Here is an 18,064-nt window from a genome sequence, read left to right as displayed (position 1 = left end):
ACTGGCTGAAAAATGAACTCATTAAGTACACAAAACCTATCCTGCAGTTTGTATCTGTATGCTGGGAATTAAATCTCCAAGCTATATAAAAAACAGTTTCCATTCAGCAAAGTACTGAAAGGGTGAACAGCAGTATATCAAAGCACACAGTACTGAACCAGAAATGCACAAACAGTAAAAAGTCAATGGACCAAGATCAATACTGATCCCTGTTTTGAGTGGCAATACCCCACAAAGCTCCCCCAGTTTAATGATCCTACTTTTAATTTGCAGCAGTGGTAAGGAAAGTGCCCAGATCTTACTTTAATGAGTCATCTTCAGTGAGCAGGACACTTGGGTACATCCTTCTGCGCACTCTGTTCTGTGCATTTTAAAACTCTCATGCACCCATGTTCCAGTATGAAAACCACTTTTAGCCTGCATATGATATTTGTGTGTCAGAGGCATGGGTTACACATCCCTAGATTCCACAGATCTTTTTCAAAGACTGTCTACTGAACCTGAAGTTATAACATCTGGACTTATTCATCTTCTGAAGCAATAATCACTGGGACTAATTTTCCAGATGAGGAGGAAAAACTGGGAATTCCAAGATGGCTGCACACTGATCAACAGCTGAATTTCAGCTCTCCCAGTGTGAATAAAGAAACTAAGAGATAAGGACTAATAATTCCGCCAGCTTTAGTAAAATTCAGTTACTGGCCAATAAGTACACTGCCTGGATGCCAGTAAAGAAGAAACTTGGACAGCCTGAAAGAAAATCAACTAGAAAAGGTGAAGATAAAACACTGAGTGAAAAATCCTGCAGCTGTTCAACAAAACGTAGTCCAAGTTCCAGTTTTGGTACAAGAGATGGCTTCCAGAAATTAAAAGGAAAAAAATAAATCAAAAGGGCCCAGAGCTGATTAAAATAAATGAAACATTGAAGGAGTATATCAGCTCAAATAGCAAAAGGCTGGAAAAAAAATGGAAGACACTTTAAACAATTATTCAAATGAACCGATAAAACAGAAGATGAGAAAAACTCATAAGTTATGACTTAGTAAACAAATAGTCCCCTTTAAACATCTACTTTAAATTATGTAGTCTCACGCAACTCTTCTCTCTTCATAGGTGTTTACTAGGCTAATGACCACAAAGGCCTTTTTAAGCCTAGCCATGCATCCTACATTTCTGACAAGTTCTGAGGTCATAGAAGATATTGTATTTTTTGTCCAAAAAAAAAAAAAAAAAACAGAACTTTTTGGTTTGCTCTCATTGCTGTATAGACAATCCTCTAAGCCTGGAATAGAACCAAACTTTATGACATACTGCACAAATGCATCTCTCTCTCTCTCTCAAAGATCTACTGCTGTGATAACTATCCCCAAATAACTACTTTCTAAACATTTGGACAGTCTGGCTCTCCTCTTGTGATACTTAATTGGGAAACTTCCTTGTAACATGCCTAACAGTCAAGGGTCTTCCAAGTGCACATATGGTCAATTCGATAAGGAATTGAGGCCACTACAGATGTTGTCTTTTTTTCTTGCTCGGGGTAAGATTATGGCAGTGATAACTGTCACCATTTGTATAGTTTTGGCCCCATGATACATTGGCATCAACAAAAGAAACCTAAGGCTTTGGGAAATGCTCAGGACTTAGCAGAAGGTTAACACAAACAAGACAAGTCAGAAGATTTTTCCACAGAGCCCAGAAAGCAACAAAAGAGACAAGAGGCTGGTGTACTCAGAGTTAAAGCCTAATACCAAAGTCCACAGCAGACACGCTGCGTCTGTTCCTTCACCAGTAATATCATCATTCACAGCTCTGCAACAATAGACAGTTATCCCCTCTCCTTATCCTGAGATGTGCATGCTATTAAGAAAGAAGACCCCACCATCCAGTGTCCTGCCTGTGACCAGGAGGAGGAGGAGAAATGGCTGTCATTCTCTACAACAGTGAGAACACTGACCTTGGGAATTGACTACCTTCAGTAACCCCCCCACCCCCCAAGATGTTCATAGCTTCAGACTGGGCTGTTGATCAAGCACATCATCTGCAGCCTGGTCGCAGGATTCCATTTTGTCAATATGCAAACAACCACATTTCTTCACCTTTCTATGAGGGTTGGAGGGGCCAGACCAGGGATGAGTTTGTGGTTTCCCATCCATTCATTCAGGATGCATTAGAAGAGGTTCAGGGAGCTACTTTGTTTTACATTTAAGTGAAGCCTATTCTACAAAACAGGGATTAGTTGAGAATGACATCTAGCTCACCAGCAGGTCTTGTTTATGCTGTAGTGGCAGTTTAGTTCCTTTGCACAAGTGTTTATGGTTCTTTACTTTCTGAATGTATAGCTGGTCACATAGTACTGGATCCTTCAAGGTTTTGTAGGAGAGGCAAGGGTCCTCCCTCAAAAGATAAGAAAGAGAAGAGAAAGAAACTGCTTTAAGGGGACTTATGCAGCATGTGGGAGACATGCCCTAGGCTTTGACAGGAAACACTGCAGTATTTTAAGTGGAGTCATATGTTTGCACAGGTACATACTGAAAGGGGCATTGCAGTCTATTATTAGTCTGATGAGGGTGGATTACAGAGAGACAATAACTTCCCTTGACTAAGACCCATGGTAATCAGTCTGGCTTGATACAAGGATTTTCTAATGACAGTAGATTCCGATGGCAGTGAATCCAAAAGCAAATTCTAAGTCCAGGCCTGACTCTTAAGTCCACTGCAGCTGCAGTGTCATCTGCTCCATTAGCAAAAGGGTTATCACTTGCTGCCATATAACAAAAGACTGCTATTATGCCTTACTGAAATGGTTCTACAGGTCCCCTTCTATCTTTGGGCTCTCAACCCCAAACTTGATTAGGGCAGCATACTATTCTCAAGATGGAATATGGTTGAACTGATGTGCGAGAGAATGATTCTGCAGTTAACTTTGAAACCAGGGCAAGGCCCCAAGACTGATTGTCAACAACTTTTGCCTCCTCCAGCACAAGAGATTGCACTAGGTGTTGGTCACGTGTGAGGCTTCTCTTACATTTCTACTCCAGTGCAAGAGGGGAACAAGAGTTGGTCCATGTGTGGCAACAAGAGTTGGTCCACGTGTGGCAGCAAGACGTGACAGTGTCTCTCTCTCTCTCTCTCTGCTTCTGATTTCTTGGCAGTGACGAGGTGTGTTGAGACACAGTAGAAAGAGTTTTGCTCCTGACCAAATTCTCTTCCTCAGAAGTCCTCCTTTGGAGAAGTTCCCAGGTTCATGAAGTTTACCTTGGAGTGGCTGTTTGTCACTTGTTTCCCCCCTAGATGTATCAGTGTACGTCTTCAACAGGAAAAGTGGCAGTCCTGCATCATTTCTTACTCAATGCCTCTCACTAGAGATTTATTTATTTACTTGTTTGTTATTTGATAACTAGCTTGGTGAACTGGTCTACTGACCTTTTTTTTTAGTCATGACCCGGGCTCAGATGATAAAATATAGCAAATAGCAAAGTACAATTAAAAGTGATGAAAAGACACAGAAAAGTTGCAAGATGCATTTGCAGATAGTTGGAATATAGTGCAGTTGTATGATTATGTAGATGCCATATTTGCTTCTTGGAAACAACCCTAGTCAGGTTCTTCCATGCCTAGGAAAGCAGACCACTCACCAGATGGACTTCCCTTCTCAATATGTATTTCAGAATGCAGATTCTTGGACTTTTCCTCTGTTTAGTATAGATCTCTGAACCCCAGCTTTTGATTAGCCTTCCCCTATAGACAGAGTCCAATGATAGGAACAAATCCAAAAAAAGAATCTGTACTCTGCCATGATGAGTTTACAGGCAGTCAACAACACTGCCCTGGATGTCTCATTCCCAGACTTCTGTGTATGAGCAAGCCAAAGAATGCTGTCTTCAGTGCTTGACTCGTATGAATGAGTTGCTGTAGGGGATAGCCTTTACAGTTCAGCATCTAGAGGATTTCACATAGCAGATTTTGATGCAACTGACACTGACAGCAAGAACTGTTATCACCTGCTTCTGCGTGGCAGCAAAGCTCATGTTCTTTACATTCTATGAGGAACAGCATCAGGCTATCTTAGGGAATGCTGAATGCAGTTAGGTGTGTGTTTTTTCTGTTGTAAACAAGGAGATCAGTTTGGGTCTCCAGAAGAGAGGTAAGGACATTTCAGCTGCATAGGGTAAGTACAGTCCTTGTCCTTCTTTTCCTAAATATTTTAAAATTATTCCACAATGAACAATTAACAGAACCTCCCCACTCCAAATGCAAACCATCTGATTAGAACTGATCAAGCAACATCTCCTTGAAAATAACATTTAAATATATATATATTTTTCTGCAGGAAAGAAAGGTCCCTGCACCCACATTTTACCCCCTCCATACCCCATTACTTAAATATACATATACTCCACGGTCCAACAATGTGAGGAAAGGAGAAATAACCTAGCAAGGTGAAACAGTACACAAAAAAATGCACTCTCACAGTTCATGTACATTCAGAGCAAAAGAGCAAAGAGGAAAAACCATTGATGAAATGAAGACTCACAGAAATAGAACTGGAGAGTTAGTACTTGACAAACCATATGTCGAACACATGTAGGAAGCCTTTGAAAACTTCTCAGGTGTTTAGAAGAAAGAATATTCCTGCCAAACACCAGACCACCATGCTCCTTTCTGTAGTTAGCCACCAACATCTCCTAAAATTACTTATTTACAGTTAGTTCATAATTTCCCGCAGGTTACTGTGGATGGGAGAGCTGTTCTCCAGGATGACAATTTTTATTTTTTATTTATTTTTATTTAACATTTGTTGACCAGGAAAGTCCGACTAGGTTCCACAGATCCTGTTTTCAGTGGAGGCCCGGGGAGAAATGTCTGAAAAATAAGGAACACAGCATGTACCACAATTTTCCCATATTCACTCTTTATACAATCAGAGGGTACTCTTGGCAAAATGTCCAAGTTCTTTGGGTCCACTTTCTACTCTAGGAATGGCATTACTATCTGTGACATCAACTCTCACAAATAAGAAGTAGACCTTCCCCCTGCAGTTCCTGATAATCAATCCACAGAAAAAGGAACGAGAATCCATATATGATTAAAAAGCATGAAATCATCCGTAAGAGGAGGAAGATGGGGCCCTCAGCCCCTTCCGAATCCACTCCATGATGCTATATGGCTAAATTAATAGTCTAATCCAGCTACAGTGGCATACAGGGATAAAGCTCTATCTACAACCTAAGTGACAGACTTGGTTAGTGGCCTGGGTGACCAGTGAAGCTGATGTGAGAAGACAGGCATGCCTATCCTGGGACAGGGGCACAGCAGGTGGCAAAACTGCCATGTTCCCTCACAGAAAGGGCAGTAAATGCAAAATTCAGACTGGGCCATATGGTCAGCTCACAGTGCCACCATATCATGGTAGCCTTCATAGCAGGTACACAGAAGTATGTAATCAAATTGAGAAGGCATTGTGCCTCTTGAGATTATGCGAGTTACATGACCCCCCATCCAGGGGGTAGGGATTGGAACTTAACAAAAATCCCTGATGGCTACCTGTATGATGGCCCCTACCCTAACTCTTGCTCATAAAGAATAAATAGATAAGGTGAGGTAAACAAGGGCTAACAGTTGGCAGGCAACATGACAAACAAGATACACAAAAGAGTCAAGTGCTTATATAACTTGTCTGTCTTCCATGGACTGCAAATTAGAAAGGATTTCACATATGCATGCATGCAGAGCAGTGGGATTATACAAATGGGAAGTGGAGAAATTAGCAACAGAAGACCACTAAAAAGTGCCTTAGCAAACCTTAGCCTAGACTTAGATACTCCATCCAGGTGATGATACTTGACTAAAGTACGGCCACTATATCAGGTAGCAGTATTGCAGACATCCTCTGCAGAACCCCCTCTGAAACTGAGCATCACAAGTGACAACTGTGCTTAGTAGAATGTGTTTTACCAAACCCTGACAATTTCTTTCCAAAGGAACAGCATGACCTTCTACTGATACTTTACCCATATGCTGTAGTCTGTTAGCAAGATGTTTCCTTTCTGTTCTTGACAAAGGAAAAAAAAATACTGTTTTCGCTTCCTGAAATTTGTAGTTCTGTTAACAGTTAATAAAGTATGATGAAGACCTTTTTTTGTTATCTGACTAATTCAGAATGACCTCTTCAAGGTTAGAATTGCCTGAAAAATACAATGTCTGTTGAATGGATATTTTCAGACTGAATTCAGAGACTACTGTCAGAAGAAGCTTAGGATTAATTTTCAAAGTTACTCCATCCTAACAAAAAAAATTCAACCAGACAACCAGAAAAGGAAAGTAGTATAACAATTATTTCTCGGTCAACACAAGCAATGCTGAACTTGTAAAATGATGGAGCTGAAAAATAAAGTAACCATTTTAAGTCTCAAGTTTAACATTGCTGAGTCCTAAAATGTGAAGAATTAATAGCTGGAGATCCAGACTTGCATATACCAAGTCCAAGGTTGCCATTTCTCAAAGCATTCCCTTTTTCCAAGGTATGGTGAACTTAGAGTTGGTATATGCAAGTTCAGGGGAGGGGGGACTTATCCCCACATTGGGAGTTGCAGTGGAGCTTGTCCCCTGCATAACAATATCCACTGTTCTTCTGTATTTCAGTCTTTTTTTTTTAAGTTTGTTTGGACTCGGCATTGCAAGTCTTAATATTTCAATATGGAGCCCAAAGTTAGCCTTACTGCATCTGAAAACATGCAGTATGATCAGCATCAAAATAAATTACTGTACTTCTCTAGCAGAATGACTGACCTCACATGGCTAATCTGAACTGTCCATATGTATACATTTATCCTGGCAAATGGAAACTTTAAAGATGTGCTTTTAAATCTGCACTTAATGAATATGTGAGCAAGGAAATGCCCAAAAGCAGTTTCCAATGAGTCAATTTATTTCTTAAAGTGAATGAAGACAGTATTCCTGGGTTTAGACCATGCAACCAAAGTCCGTAATCAAAGCTGGGTTACACAATAACTCAAGATTTTAATTCTTTTGGGCCATGTCTCACATTATCTGGGGAAAGTGACAGTTAAAATCTGTATAAATCACTTAGCTGTGTTTCAGAATTATAGGGTAAGAATGATGGAGATTATTATGACAGAAAGGGATACTGTATATGAAGAAAACTGGACTTTGTTTAACTCTATATATGCTGCTTTTATCCCCACTTCCGCCCGCCGTAGTTATTCCTGATCGTACTGTAAATTTTAGTCGAATGTTACTAGTTACTCCCATACTGCTACAAATGAAAGTGTGCACTGTATGATGCTTTATGTTTTATAGTGCTCTACAAATGCAACAGTGTATGATGTTTTATAGTGCACTACAAATGCAACGTTGCATGATGATTTATGTTTTATAGTGCTCTACAAATGCAACAGTGTATGATGCTTTGTGTTTTATAGTGCGCTACAAATGCAACAGTGTACGATGCTTTATGTTTTACAGTGCACTCCAAATGCAATGGTGTATCATGCTTTATGTTTTACAGTGCTCTGCAAATGCAACGGTGTATGATGCTTTGTGTTTTATAGTGCGCTACAAATGCAACAGTGTACGATGCTTTATGTTTTACAGTGCACTCCAAATGCAATGGTGTATCATGCTTTATGTTTTACAGTGCTCTGTAAATGCAACGGTGTATGATGCTTTATGTTTTATAGTGCTCTACAAATGCAAAGGTATATGATGCGTTATGTTTTACAGTGCTCTGCAAATGCAACGGTGTATGATGTTTTATAGTGCACTACAAATGCAACGTTGCATGATGATTTATGTTTTATAGTGCACTACAAATGCAGTGGTGCATGATGCTTTACTGTTTTATAGTGCTCTACAAATGCAACAGTGTATGATGCTTTGTGTTTTATAGTGCACTACAAATGCAACAGTGTATGATGCTTTATGTTTTACAGTGCACTCCAAATGCAATGGTGTATCATGCTTTATGTTTTACAGTGCTCTGCAAATGCAACGGTATATGATGCTTTATGTTTTATAGTGCTCTACAAATGCAACAGTGTATGATGCTTTATGTTTTACAGTGCACTCCAAATGCAATGGTGTATCATGCTTTATGTTTTACAGTGCTCTGCAAATGCAACGGTGTATGATGCTTTATGTTTTATAGTGCTCTACAAATGCAAAGGTGTATGATGCTTTATGTTTTACAGTGCTCTGCAAATGCAATGGTGTATGATGCTTTATGTTTTATAGTGCTCTACAAATGCAAAGGTGTATGATGCTTTATGTTTTATAGTGTGCTACAAATGCAACGGTGTATGATGCTTTATGTTTTATAGTGCTCTTCAAATGCAGCAATGTATGATGCTTTATGTTTTAGTGTGTTCTGTAAATGCAATGGTGTATGATGCTTTATCTTTTATAGTGCACTACAAATGCAACGGTGCATAATGCTTTATGATTTATAGTGCTCTGCAAATGCAATGGTGCATGATGCTTTATGATTTATAGTGCTCTGCAAATGCAATGGTGCATGATGCTTTATTTTTTACTGTACTCTACAGCAGTTAAGCTACCAGATATGCTTCTTTTCATCCACTGCTCCACTATAACCAGTTCATCTTCTACATCTGCCTTGTACAGAGAATAGCCTGTGTTACCACTGTCTCCTTACCTATGCCCTCCATGAATGCACGGTACCAGCGATCTGTGAGAAGAGGTTCCGGTAGTTCACGGAAGTAGAGCTTCAATGTTCCTGCAATGGCATTGATGTCCATGTCACTCAACATTACCAGAATATCTTTGGTATCTAATGATTAAGAAAAGAGCAATTACTCATCAGCAGTGAATCTTCATACTAGATTACATATTTTTAACCTTCTGTTTCATATTACAGTCTAAGCCTAACCAGGCCTCAAGCATTCTTTAACTTAAGAAATAAACTAAAAAGCTGCACAAGTATGATCACATAATAGGTTTCGGCATTACGTGAAAGTTTTCCTGGCACATGAACAGAGGTAATGCACCTGATTGTAATACTGTTGATCCAGGTTCAGTAATGCACCCAGGCTACTTGTGCATTTGCTGAAGAATCAGGTGGCTCATAACCAGCTTTTTTGAATTTATGGCCACAACACCAGTGAGAGTGGGGTGATGTACTAGGAAGCTTCTGGAATAGTGGATACATGAAGTAAGTACAGAGGGGAAGTTAGTCAAAAACATAAATATAACCTGCACCACTAAACACATGGCCATGGCTGGAGAAATTAAAAGCAAACACACAAAAAAGGCCAAGACAAAGGATACCCCAACATTTTCCCAGCGTCAATACCAGAGTAACTAGCCTGGATGGGGCTTAAGCCACAAGTTTCACCTAATAGACAATGGATCCAATGTTATTTTTCAGTCTATACATGCGTAAATGAGACTGAAGTAGGATGGGGATACCACAAAGGTAAGGCACTGATCAATACTGGTAGTGACAGAAATGGTAAAGGGCCGAATGCAATGTCCTTAGAGGAATATAAACCGTGAAGTCTAACGCTAATTGTATACAGTTCTCTGGGAAAATAATTAAGAAAAAAAGAACAATCAAGCAAAATAATTTGCATGGCAACCTTGTAAACCAGCATCTGACATCAGACAGACCCAGCTGTCAGAAGTAGAAGATAGTAAAACAGCCAAATCAAATATTCAGTGTATGCTTTCCTCAGCTGGTTGTAGAGCTAACCCTGAACACTTGAAACTGGATTACTATGCTGTTGATGATCCAATATCTTCATCATCCTCACACTGTCAAGCATTTTTAGTATGGGGTAATCCTTTTAAAGGGAGGCACAGAGCGGAAAGTAGGAGGGAAAAAAATGAGGACTCTTTGCAGCAGTCCAACAATTACTGCTAAGTTTCGCAGAGGTATGACAAACTCAGTGGCACATAAACACCATAACAGAGGTGCCTACACAACAGTGAGCTACACTGGGCTACCTAGGTAAACAAGACACAGAAGAACTACAGCAGATCATGTAAAGTTCCAGTGCAGTGGCCCACCAGTGGGCACTGGCTAACCTGACTAGTTTGGCTGTTTTTGTACCCATAGGTTTGTGCCCAGATACTGCACACAATGTCAGCACAGACACGACATGCTAACACAATCACACTTCAGCTTACTGCATACCATGTTTTCTGTAGCACTCTGCTCCACCACATACGCTTCTTCTCACTTAACACTGACAATAAAGGGCCCTGGGCAACAGCACTCACTTGCATCAAAGGCGGCTTTCAGGGCTTGGATGTCAGTGGCAACTCCAGAGATCCTGTAGATCCCAATCTCATCTATGCCTCGTTTCTCCACTTCCTCAACACACTGACGGACAATGTAAGGCACCTTGGAGCGCTCCCTCCTGTAGAGAATGGAAATTTCTTTTAACATATTACTGAATAATTGCATCAAGACAACAAAATGTAATAGTTTGTATTAGCTCCTGCAAGTTTCCAATTTATTTCTCATTTGTAAACTTGTCTGAGAAAATGAAACATATAAAAAAACAGTCCTAGTTTATCCTAGTGTTCATTTTCTCTGCCTCCGGTAAATTACATTCCTTGATTACACATCTCTAAAGATCTGTGGAAACAAAATTAGATGCATCTACCTTTATAACACACCCTTACTTAAAATCTCGCTGTACTCATGATACTTTTCTTTTCTTGGAACGACTGCAACCTCTAAAGAACCACTGATATCCGTGGTCAGCATGATGTCAGCTGATGCACTGTCAAGAAACAACTGTCCTGCTTTTACACACAAATTACAGCATTTTAAAAAGCATTTTGTTTGCAGTAAGAGGAGATGTAGCATCTGGTGCAAAATACTAGATCAGTGTTACCTACATTGACACAGCGCAGAGCAGACACTGTATATTGTACTGCATTATTTTCAGACCAGACTTTTCCGAGCACTTTATGACCCCAAATGTTTAACTACTCATGTTAACGTGATTTAATGCAAGTTTTCTTTCACGGATTTAAACATGATTTCTGACAAAAATGCAACTGTTGAGAGCTCACTTCAAGTCTCACTGTACCTCTTTTCTTGCAACAGTCTAACTTGAATAAAAAAACAAATTACTTGGGTGGAAAAACACATTTTAGATTAGAGTTGAAAAGGACAGCAGTTGCAGTTCTGAACTGCTAAAAAAACTTTGGTGAATTACATACTAACAAACCACCATCTATTCCAAATTCAAATACAGTTCCCAACATAAATTACTCTGACATTCCTACATAGATGACATAAGAAAAAAAGGAAAAACAGATGTGATTGTATGCAATTAAAATGACTGCAGCAGGCCTATTGTGTTACTACTTCCAGTCTGTTTAAAGTCCTCTATCAAATTTAGCTTTCTTGGTCAGTCTTTCATGGGAATGAAAAATCATACCTCTCAACCTTTTAGAGCATGAAATCTGGACAACAGCATTAATAAAAGTGGGACGAAGGCCCCAAAATAGGGACAGTTTTTAAATGTTGCTCTTACAAACTTAGAAAGTTGATAGAATAACAAACAGGTTTTGCATTAGCATGAAATTTCTGAAGGGTGTGAAGTCTGAAACTCAAATGTCTGTCATTATTTTCTAACTTCAGTCTTTAATGATGTGACACTAACTTGCCAGAAAAACACAATTTTATGAAAAAAAATGACCAAAATATGAGGCAAAAATCTGGGCATTTTGCGAAAATCTGTATAGTTGAGAGGTATGTGAAAAATGTACTAGTGTTAAAAAGACTTATGTGCAGAAATAGGAATACATACTCAGAAAAATGAAAAAAAAATTGCTTGATGATAAAACGTATACCATGTAAACATCAGAAATAAAAGATGTAGTACCTCCGCTAACAGGTAGCCTGTTTCTGCAGACTAAATTGCGCTCAACATCTTCTAACAGCCTAGTTAGTGGTAAATATGAAGGCCCACAGAGCTTTTTACCTTTAGTTCTGTAGAGTCCTAACTCCTAAAGCTATGCTAACAAGCATCTGCTAGTGTCTAACAGACTGTATTGAAACTGGAGCACAGTATTAGATTCATAGTTTAGTACTGGGCTAACTGCCCTTGTGGACCATTTTAAAACCTAGCCAATTACCCCATATGAGAATCAAACCCTGCACCTTGTGGATGTAAGGCAAACACCTTAACCATTATGCCAACCTCCCACCCCACTAAAGATATGTGGTTGATACAAGTAACAGAAATAAAAACAGTAATACTTTAGTCTTCTTAGTATAGATAAGAAAAATATTTACTGCATGGTGGATTCAGTTTTACACTGCCAAGTGATGCTGTAGTTTAGTGCGACTTAAAAAAAAGATCAGTTCACTGCAATCAGTTTTATGGTGTCACTGCATGTGGTAGCTTACAAGGTAAATCAATGCTGTAACACTGAATACCAACAAACTGGTGCCCATAAATTTTAAAAAACAAAAAAGAGCTAAGTTATTCTTAATGAGATAAGTGCGTGTTGTTCTCTTATTTACTACTATTAAGACAACAAGCAGTTATTGAGAAATGTATAGTGCTTTGTGCACAACTATTAAATTTAGCAATATTTTCACTTAAACTAATGACAATTAAGTGTCTGCTTTGATCTTTAATATAGCCCTCTCCCTTCTGTCCTGCATTCTGGGTCAACATCTAATGTTTAATTTCTTCTCTGTTTCAAAATACAATGGATTATCCCTTGTGCTTTGTAATATGCTAGATCTGGGTAACCCCCTACCTCTAACACAGACATGAGGGTCCCCTCAGGTAGAAAACGACATGAGGACTGGGAATGAGCATATGAACATACACACATGCCAGGAAAAGAAGACCTGTGGTCTACCTCATCTTTTGTGATCCAGAAATGTTGCACGTAGCCCCTGTGATTGGAACTCTACACCTCAGACCTGCAGTCTGCATCAGTTACAATGACATTCACTGTAACAATGCTTCAAACCCCTCAACCTTCTCCATAAACTACAATTTTCTGTCCTCCCACTTCTCCTCTGTCCTCTCTTCATGCTGATCCCTTTTACTTGTCACCAATCAAATTACTGCATCTAGTATCATATAAAAAAAGCTTCTGATGGCATTTAAAGGCTGCTTGTCCCACTTCCCTACCTTTTAGACAAGTTATATATCCTGCTTAGGCAACACCTCATTTCTTCTGTCTCAAGCAAAACAAGAATTACTTGTTTACATCTGTTTAACTGTAATCTTGAACTATGTCATTTTTTATGTTAACCCCTTTTCAGAAAAAGCCATTCCAATAATCCAGCACCTTTTTCATGAACATACATTTGCTCATCTTCCCTAAGCATGCAACATCCTATTTTCACGGTGTCCTCCTTTTCTTATAATGCTCTCTTTTTGAAAGTGAATCTGCCCAAACTATGTGGATTTCCTTGAGGCAGTCTAATGTTTACACGATACTCTAATCTCCTTTCTTCAAGACTGTCCACATCGTTCTTTTGAACTATGTACTGCTTTCTTGCCTTTTCTGTACTGGCTCTATCCTAGCTATGCACTGGTAAGGGACCCCAACCCTCCGCACACAGCAGTATAAGGTAGTCCAAATCTCTGCACACAGCATTATACATAAAGTCTCATAAAGCTGCCTATTCCTATGCATGCCAATACTCTGCATGCCTTCTATGACAATGAATGCTTTCCTTCATCTCATCTGGTAAGAGCAACCTTTCTACATCTGTACTCTTTCCACAGGTCATTACTTCCATATGGACAATGTTACAATATAAGTACCAAATTTAAGATGCTACGTTTTGCACCATTCCTGTAATCTTGGTACAAATTACTGTGCATCAGCTTTGTTGTATATTTTGTGTCACCAACAAAAAGTTGTAAGTTCTCTTCAAAGCCATCCAGAATGTAAGTAAGAGAAAATGATCTGCCCAGCACTAACCACGCTAGTATACAACTGGAAACCATTTATTCATCTGAGCAGACTCCATATATTATAACTCTCTAATGTTCTTCTGTGTAGCAAAACCTTAACCCTTGCTGCTAACCCATAGCCTTCCTTCAAGGCTGCCGTATATGTGCAATCAGTTTTTGTTATTATAGTGTCATGTATCTTGTGAATATCCAAGTATCCCACATCTAAGGCATGTGTGTAGTTCATTGCTTAGCAGCCTAGTCAAGAAACTCTGATTTGTCTTTTTTTAATTTCTCCAAGTCTTTTGGGTTTCTAATACCACGAAGGAAATGGATCCCATTCCTAAGTCAAAGTATAATTAAAGTTCATGAAATTAGTATTGTTTCACTTTTTGATGTCAGCCAAAAGTGCTCTTCTCAGCACCCGCAATGTGCCCAGTAATGACTCCTTCTGCAATTCGTACAGTGTTACATGAATTGGTAACATATCTAAATATGACTATAAATTCTTTTTTATAAGGCCAGTTGTTCCTACTACTACTGGAACTGTCTGGGTATCTTTCTTCTACATGGCTCTTGTTTCTGCCTGCAGATAAAGGTATTTTATGACTTTGTGTCTCTCTGTACGCAAGACACTGTAGTCACTAGGTGTGGCGATTTCAATGATCAATGCTACTTTTGTCTTCTTTTCTTGGATCACTATATCCGGTTTTCTAGCATCTATCTTTTGAACTGTTGGTATTGGGTGATCCCATGTGATATAAACGTCATCATTTTCTATGATTTTTTGTGGTTCATGTTTCCAGTGTTTTCCAGCCACTTCGATATCATAATGTTTGCACAATCTCCAGTGTAACAGTCTCGCCACATTATTATGCCTTTCAGTATACAATCCCTCTGCCATTAGTGCGTTGCAACCAGCAGCAAGGTGTGTGACTGTTTCCAATTCGGTTTTACAAAACCAACATATGTCTGTTTCTCCCACATGCTCAATGGACTTTGTAAACCAGTGTGTACATAGCCCACTAACTTGGGCTGCCAATATTAACCTTTCATTTCTTGATGTGAATTTGCCTCTCCTTAACCATTCCTGCATTTGTTCTAGATCAACATGAGGCTCTTCCAGACGTTTTCTATACCTGCAACAATATTTATGTTTTTTCCACATTTCTGGTCTTCTCATCTGGTCTTTCACCTTATAGACTTTCTTTTGTTTTTTAGCACATTCAGTTGCTGCCTGGTTTTTATCCACTTCTGGTTTGATTTCCATTCCTGCTTGACATCGATATGCGTCCGCTAAATTAAGCAGAGACGTCATCTTAAATTTATTCTCCTCATGTTTCTAAACTTTCACTACATTTGAATCTTGTGAGGTCAGTAGATATGTGTGGATCCCACGATTGCAGATCTATACATGTAACCAATTTCAAGGAGGCCCATCCCTCCTTCGGAACGGGGACTATACAATCTTGGTATACACTGATTTTTATAAATCATTTGGTGAGCATGAAGCATCCTTTAATATCCAATCTATCCAACACTTTTTGGGACAGTCAATCACTCCAAAACTATAAGTTAGAACAGGAAGAGCAAATTAATTTATGGCTTATCTTGTTCCTAGATGTCAATGCTGTTTTCAGAATTAATTTAAGTCTTCTAAAGTACTCCTTACTAAGCTTTATTCGCATTTGTTCATGTTTTATTGCTGATCCTTCATCAATTCCCAAGTATTTATACACTCCCTCTTGCTCAAGTTCTTTTATATCACATTCCTGTCCCAAGCTGATGTTTTCCTGGTGCTGCAGTTTTTCTTTTTTAAAGGTTCCTTTTGCACATTTATCAAGGCCAAATGACATTCCAATATCATCTGAAAAAGTTTTTGACAACCTGCAGCTGTGCTTTCTGTTCCTCTGATTTGTCTGATGTGACGCCATGTTTGCTTAGATTGAGTGATTTAATGGCTTCTGGTTATGTGAAGAGTCTTTCCTTCATTAGTCAGTCCTTGATTCTATTTACTTCTGACGTCAAATAGAGTTTGCATTTTTTTCACCCTCTTTCTTCCTTTTTTTTCATTTGAAGGGAATCATATCTTCCCATTTATAGTCTTCAGGAATGTCATCCTTCCCTAGTGACTGGCTGAAAAGGTTAGTTGGAAGTACTACCAGCTCTCTCTTTGGTTCATTGTTTAGGCTGTAATGAATTCCATCAGGATCCATTGTGTTATTCAACTGTTTGACTTTGAACTGCAGAACGCTGAGTTTTCACAAAACTGCTTCTTCAGACAGCTTTCTTCTGAAAGTGCTAGTCAGTAAATGTATTCTGCCAACTTGCACTTGCCTTACTTTGTTGAACATTATTATTTCCAGGTTTTACAAAAGGAGCTGGGACTGTGGGAACAGAAAGATGGAGCCTTGACCGCATCCCTAGAAACCTTGGTTAAGGTAGCTGGACAACCTTTCAAAGAAGTCAGCCGTGGTGAATTTGACACTCCCATCCCAGGAAGAAGGTGTGTGGCAATCAGCCCACTGCTGGAGTATCTACTAGGTGGAGGCCAAAGGATTAGCCCTGACATGCGAAGGTCTTTGAGGGCAGCAGTTTGCAAAGGTGTATACAACTTTCTAATTAAGGGTGGTGCAAAGCAGTGTGGAAGTATGTTGGCTTGTAGTTCTGATGTATGATGCACTAAGTGCTAGCTAATAACCAGCAAGGATCTGAGGTTAGGAACACATTCTAAAGTTTAAGCCAGCCATAGATGACAGCCTGCTAGCACCCAACTCTCACCCCACTTCTAAGAGATGAGATGTGACTACTGGGAGGAACTTCCTTCCAGAAATATGAGACCTGCACTGGGTGATGATGGTGCTAAAGACAGGCAGGCAGGCAGGGCAGCATAACAGGCTAGGAAGGAGCAAAACATAAATAAATAAAATAAATAAATAAATAATAAAGACAGCTGTACCCAAAGTGTTACATAAGGCAAGGTAAGTATAAATCAGAAAAATGCATTTGCTGACTTGCGCTGTAAGAGTGATGCACTTTCAATAATGGCAGTGTAAATGAACTTAAGTTCACTTAAGACTATTTCCTTTGTGAAGAGCCTTTTTCTTTGTTCTCTTACACATCTGCAGAATGTTTTATCTCCTTTATTCAGATTCACTTTCTCTTCTCTCTTATAATGTGCACATACCAAATATTCAAAGTCTCTGCTCATACACATATCCCTCTTTAACTTCGTGGTAAATCTGCTGCAAGCCTTCTACCTGCCTTATCGCACCTTAACTGAATGGTCTCCAGAGTTATGCACAACACTGGGGGTGATGCATTTTCAATGCCCTCTACAAAGGAATTATGATATCAGCACATCTGGAATGCATTCCAGCACTTTCCTTGACTTCACCACTGCCACCTCTCTTTGCATGGAATAACTCTTTAGGCTAATTATTACACCAAAATCAGCCCCCCCATCTTACTTAAAGTCACCCTGCTGATGCTTTCTGTGTTGTTTCCTTCCTCCAAATTGTGCAGTTTTGCATTAAATGCCAATCACTACAAGTCTTTGAAAAGAAACTTTTCATCTGTGACTACACCACCTGTCTTCATATCATCAGGATATCTGATCTTGTTGTCCAATCCAGTGTGCTAACTACACGGGACTGGTCCCAACATTGAACCATGTGACACTACCTTTTTGTCTGACATTTTCCCTCTAAAAACACTTTTGACATTGAGGAGAGATGCCTGGTTTCCAATTTTTAGCATCAAGTTCCATCACCTTTCATTTTAATAAGTCTTCTAAAAAGCATATGCCAGAGACCTTACTGAAGTCCAGGCAAATCACATCAGTAATAATCTCCTTTTCCATGTCAGTACTGACTGAGTCACAGAACCAAATTAAACTGGACTGACAAAGGCATGCCATTTGCCACTAGCCAGAGGTCAGCCAATCTGGAACTACTCATTTCACTACAATAAACCAAATGCCTACAATTACCTAGTCTCTTCATAGGCCAACCTTTCAGTAAGGGAACCGACAAACCAACCTCCAAATGTTTAACACTACAATGATTACTAAAAACAAGACTATACAATTCTCTCGGTGGTTCACTTGGCAGAACTTTCAGCATAACACCCTCAGAGGC

The 18,064-nt window shown here is 39.3% G+C and overlaps 1 protein-coding gene across 7 annotated transcripts in view; it reads right to left on the bottom strand.

The window, feature by feature from the left end:
- Window positions 1-18,064, bottom strand: part of ABR (ABR activator of RhoGEF and GTPase) — a 2,680,879-nt gene that overhangs the window by 51,788 nt on the left and 2,611,027 nt on the right. For all 7 annotated transcript variants that reach the window (XM_044054480.1, XM_044054482.1, XM_044054481.1 and 4 more), the window contains 2 exons: window positions 10,261-10,400; window positions 8,675-8,809 (listed from right to left, as the gene is read on the bottom strand). In XM_044054480.1, the coding sequence (XP_043910415.1) occupies window positions 8,675-8,809; window positions 10,261-10,400 (275 nt within the window). The remainder of the gene's footprint in view (window positions 1-8,674; window positions 8,810-10,260; window positions 10,401-18,064) is intronic.

Source organism: Protopterus annectens, chromosome 13.part0 (assembly GCF_019279795.1).
Source record: "Protopterus annectens isolate FY-2018-M chromosome 13.part0, PAN1.0, whole genome shotgun sequence".
NCBI classification, from domain to species: Eukaryota; Metazoa; Chordata; order Ceratodontiformes; family Protopteridae; genus Protopterus; species Protopterus annectens.
This window is presented reverse-complemented; position numbering and strand designations above follow the sequence as displayed.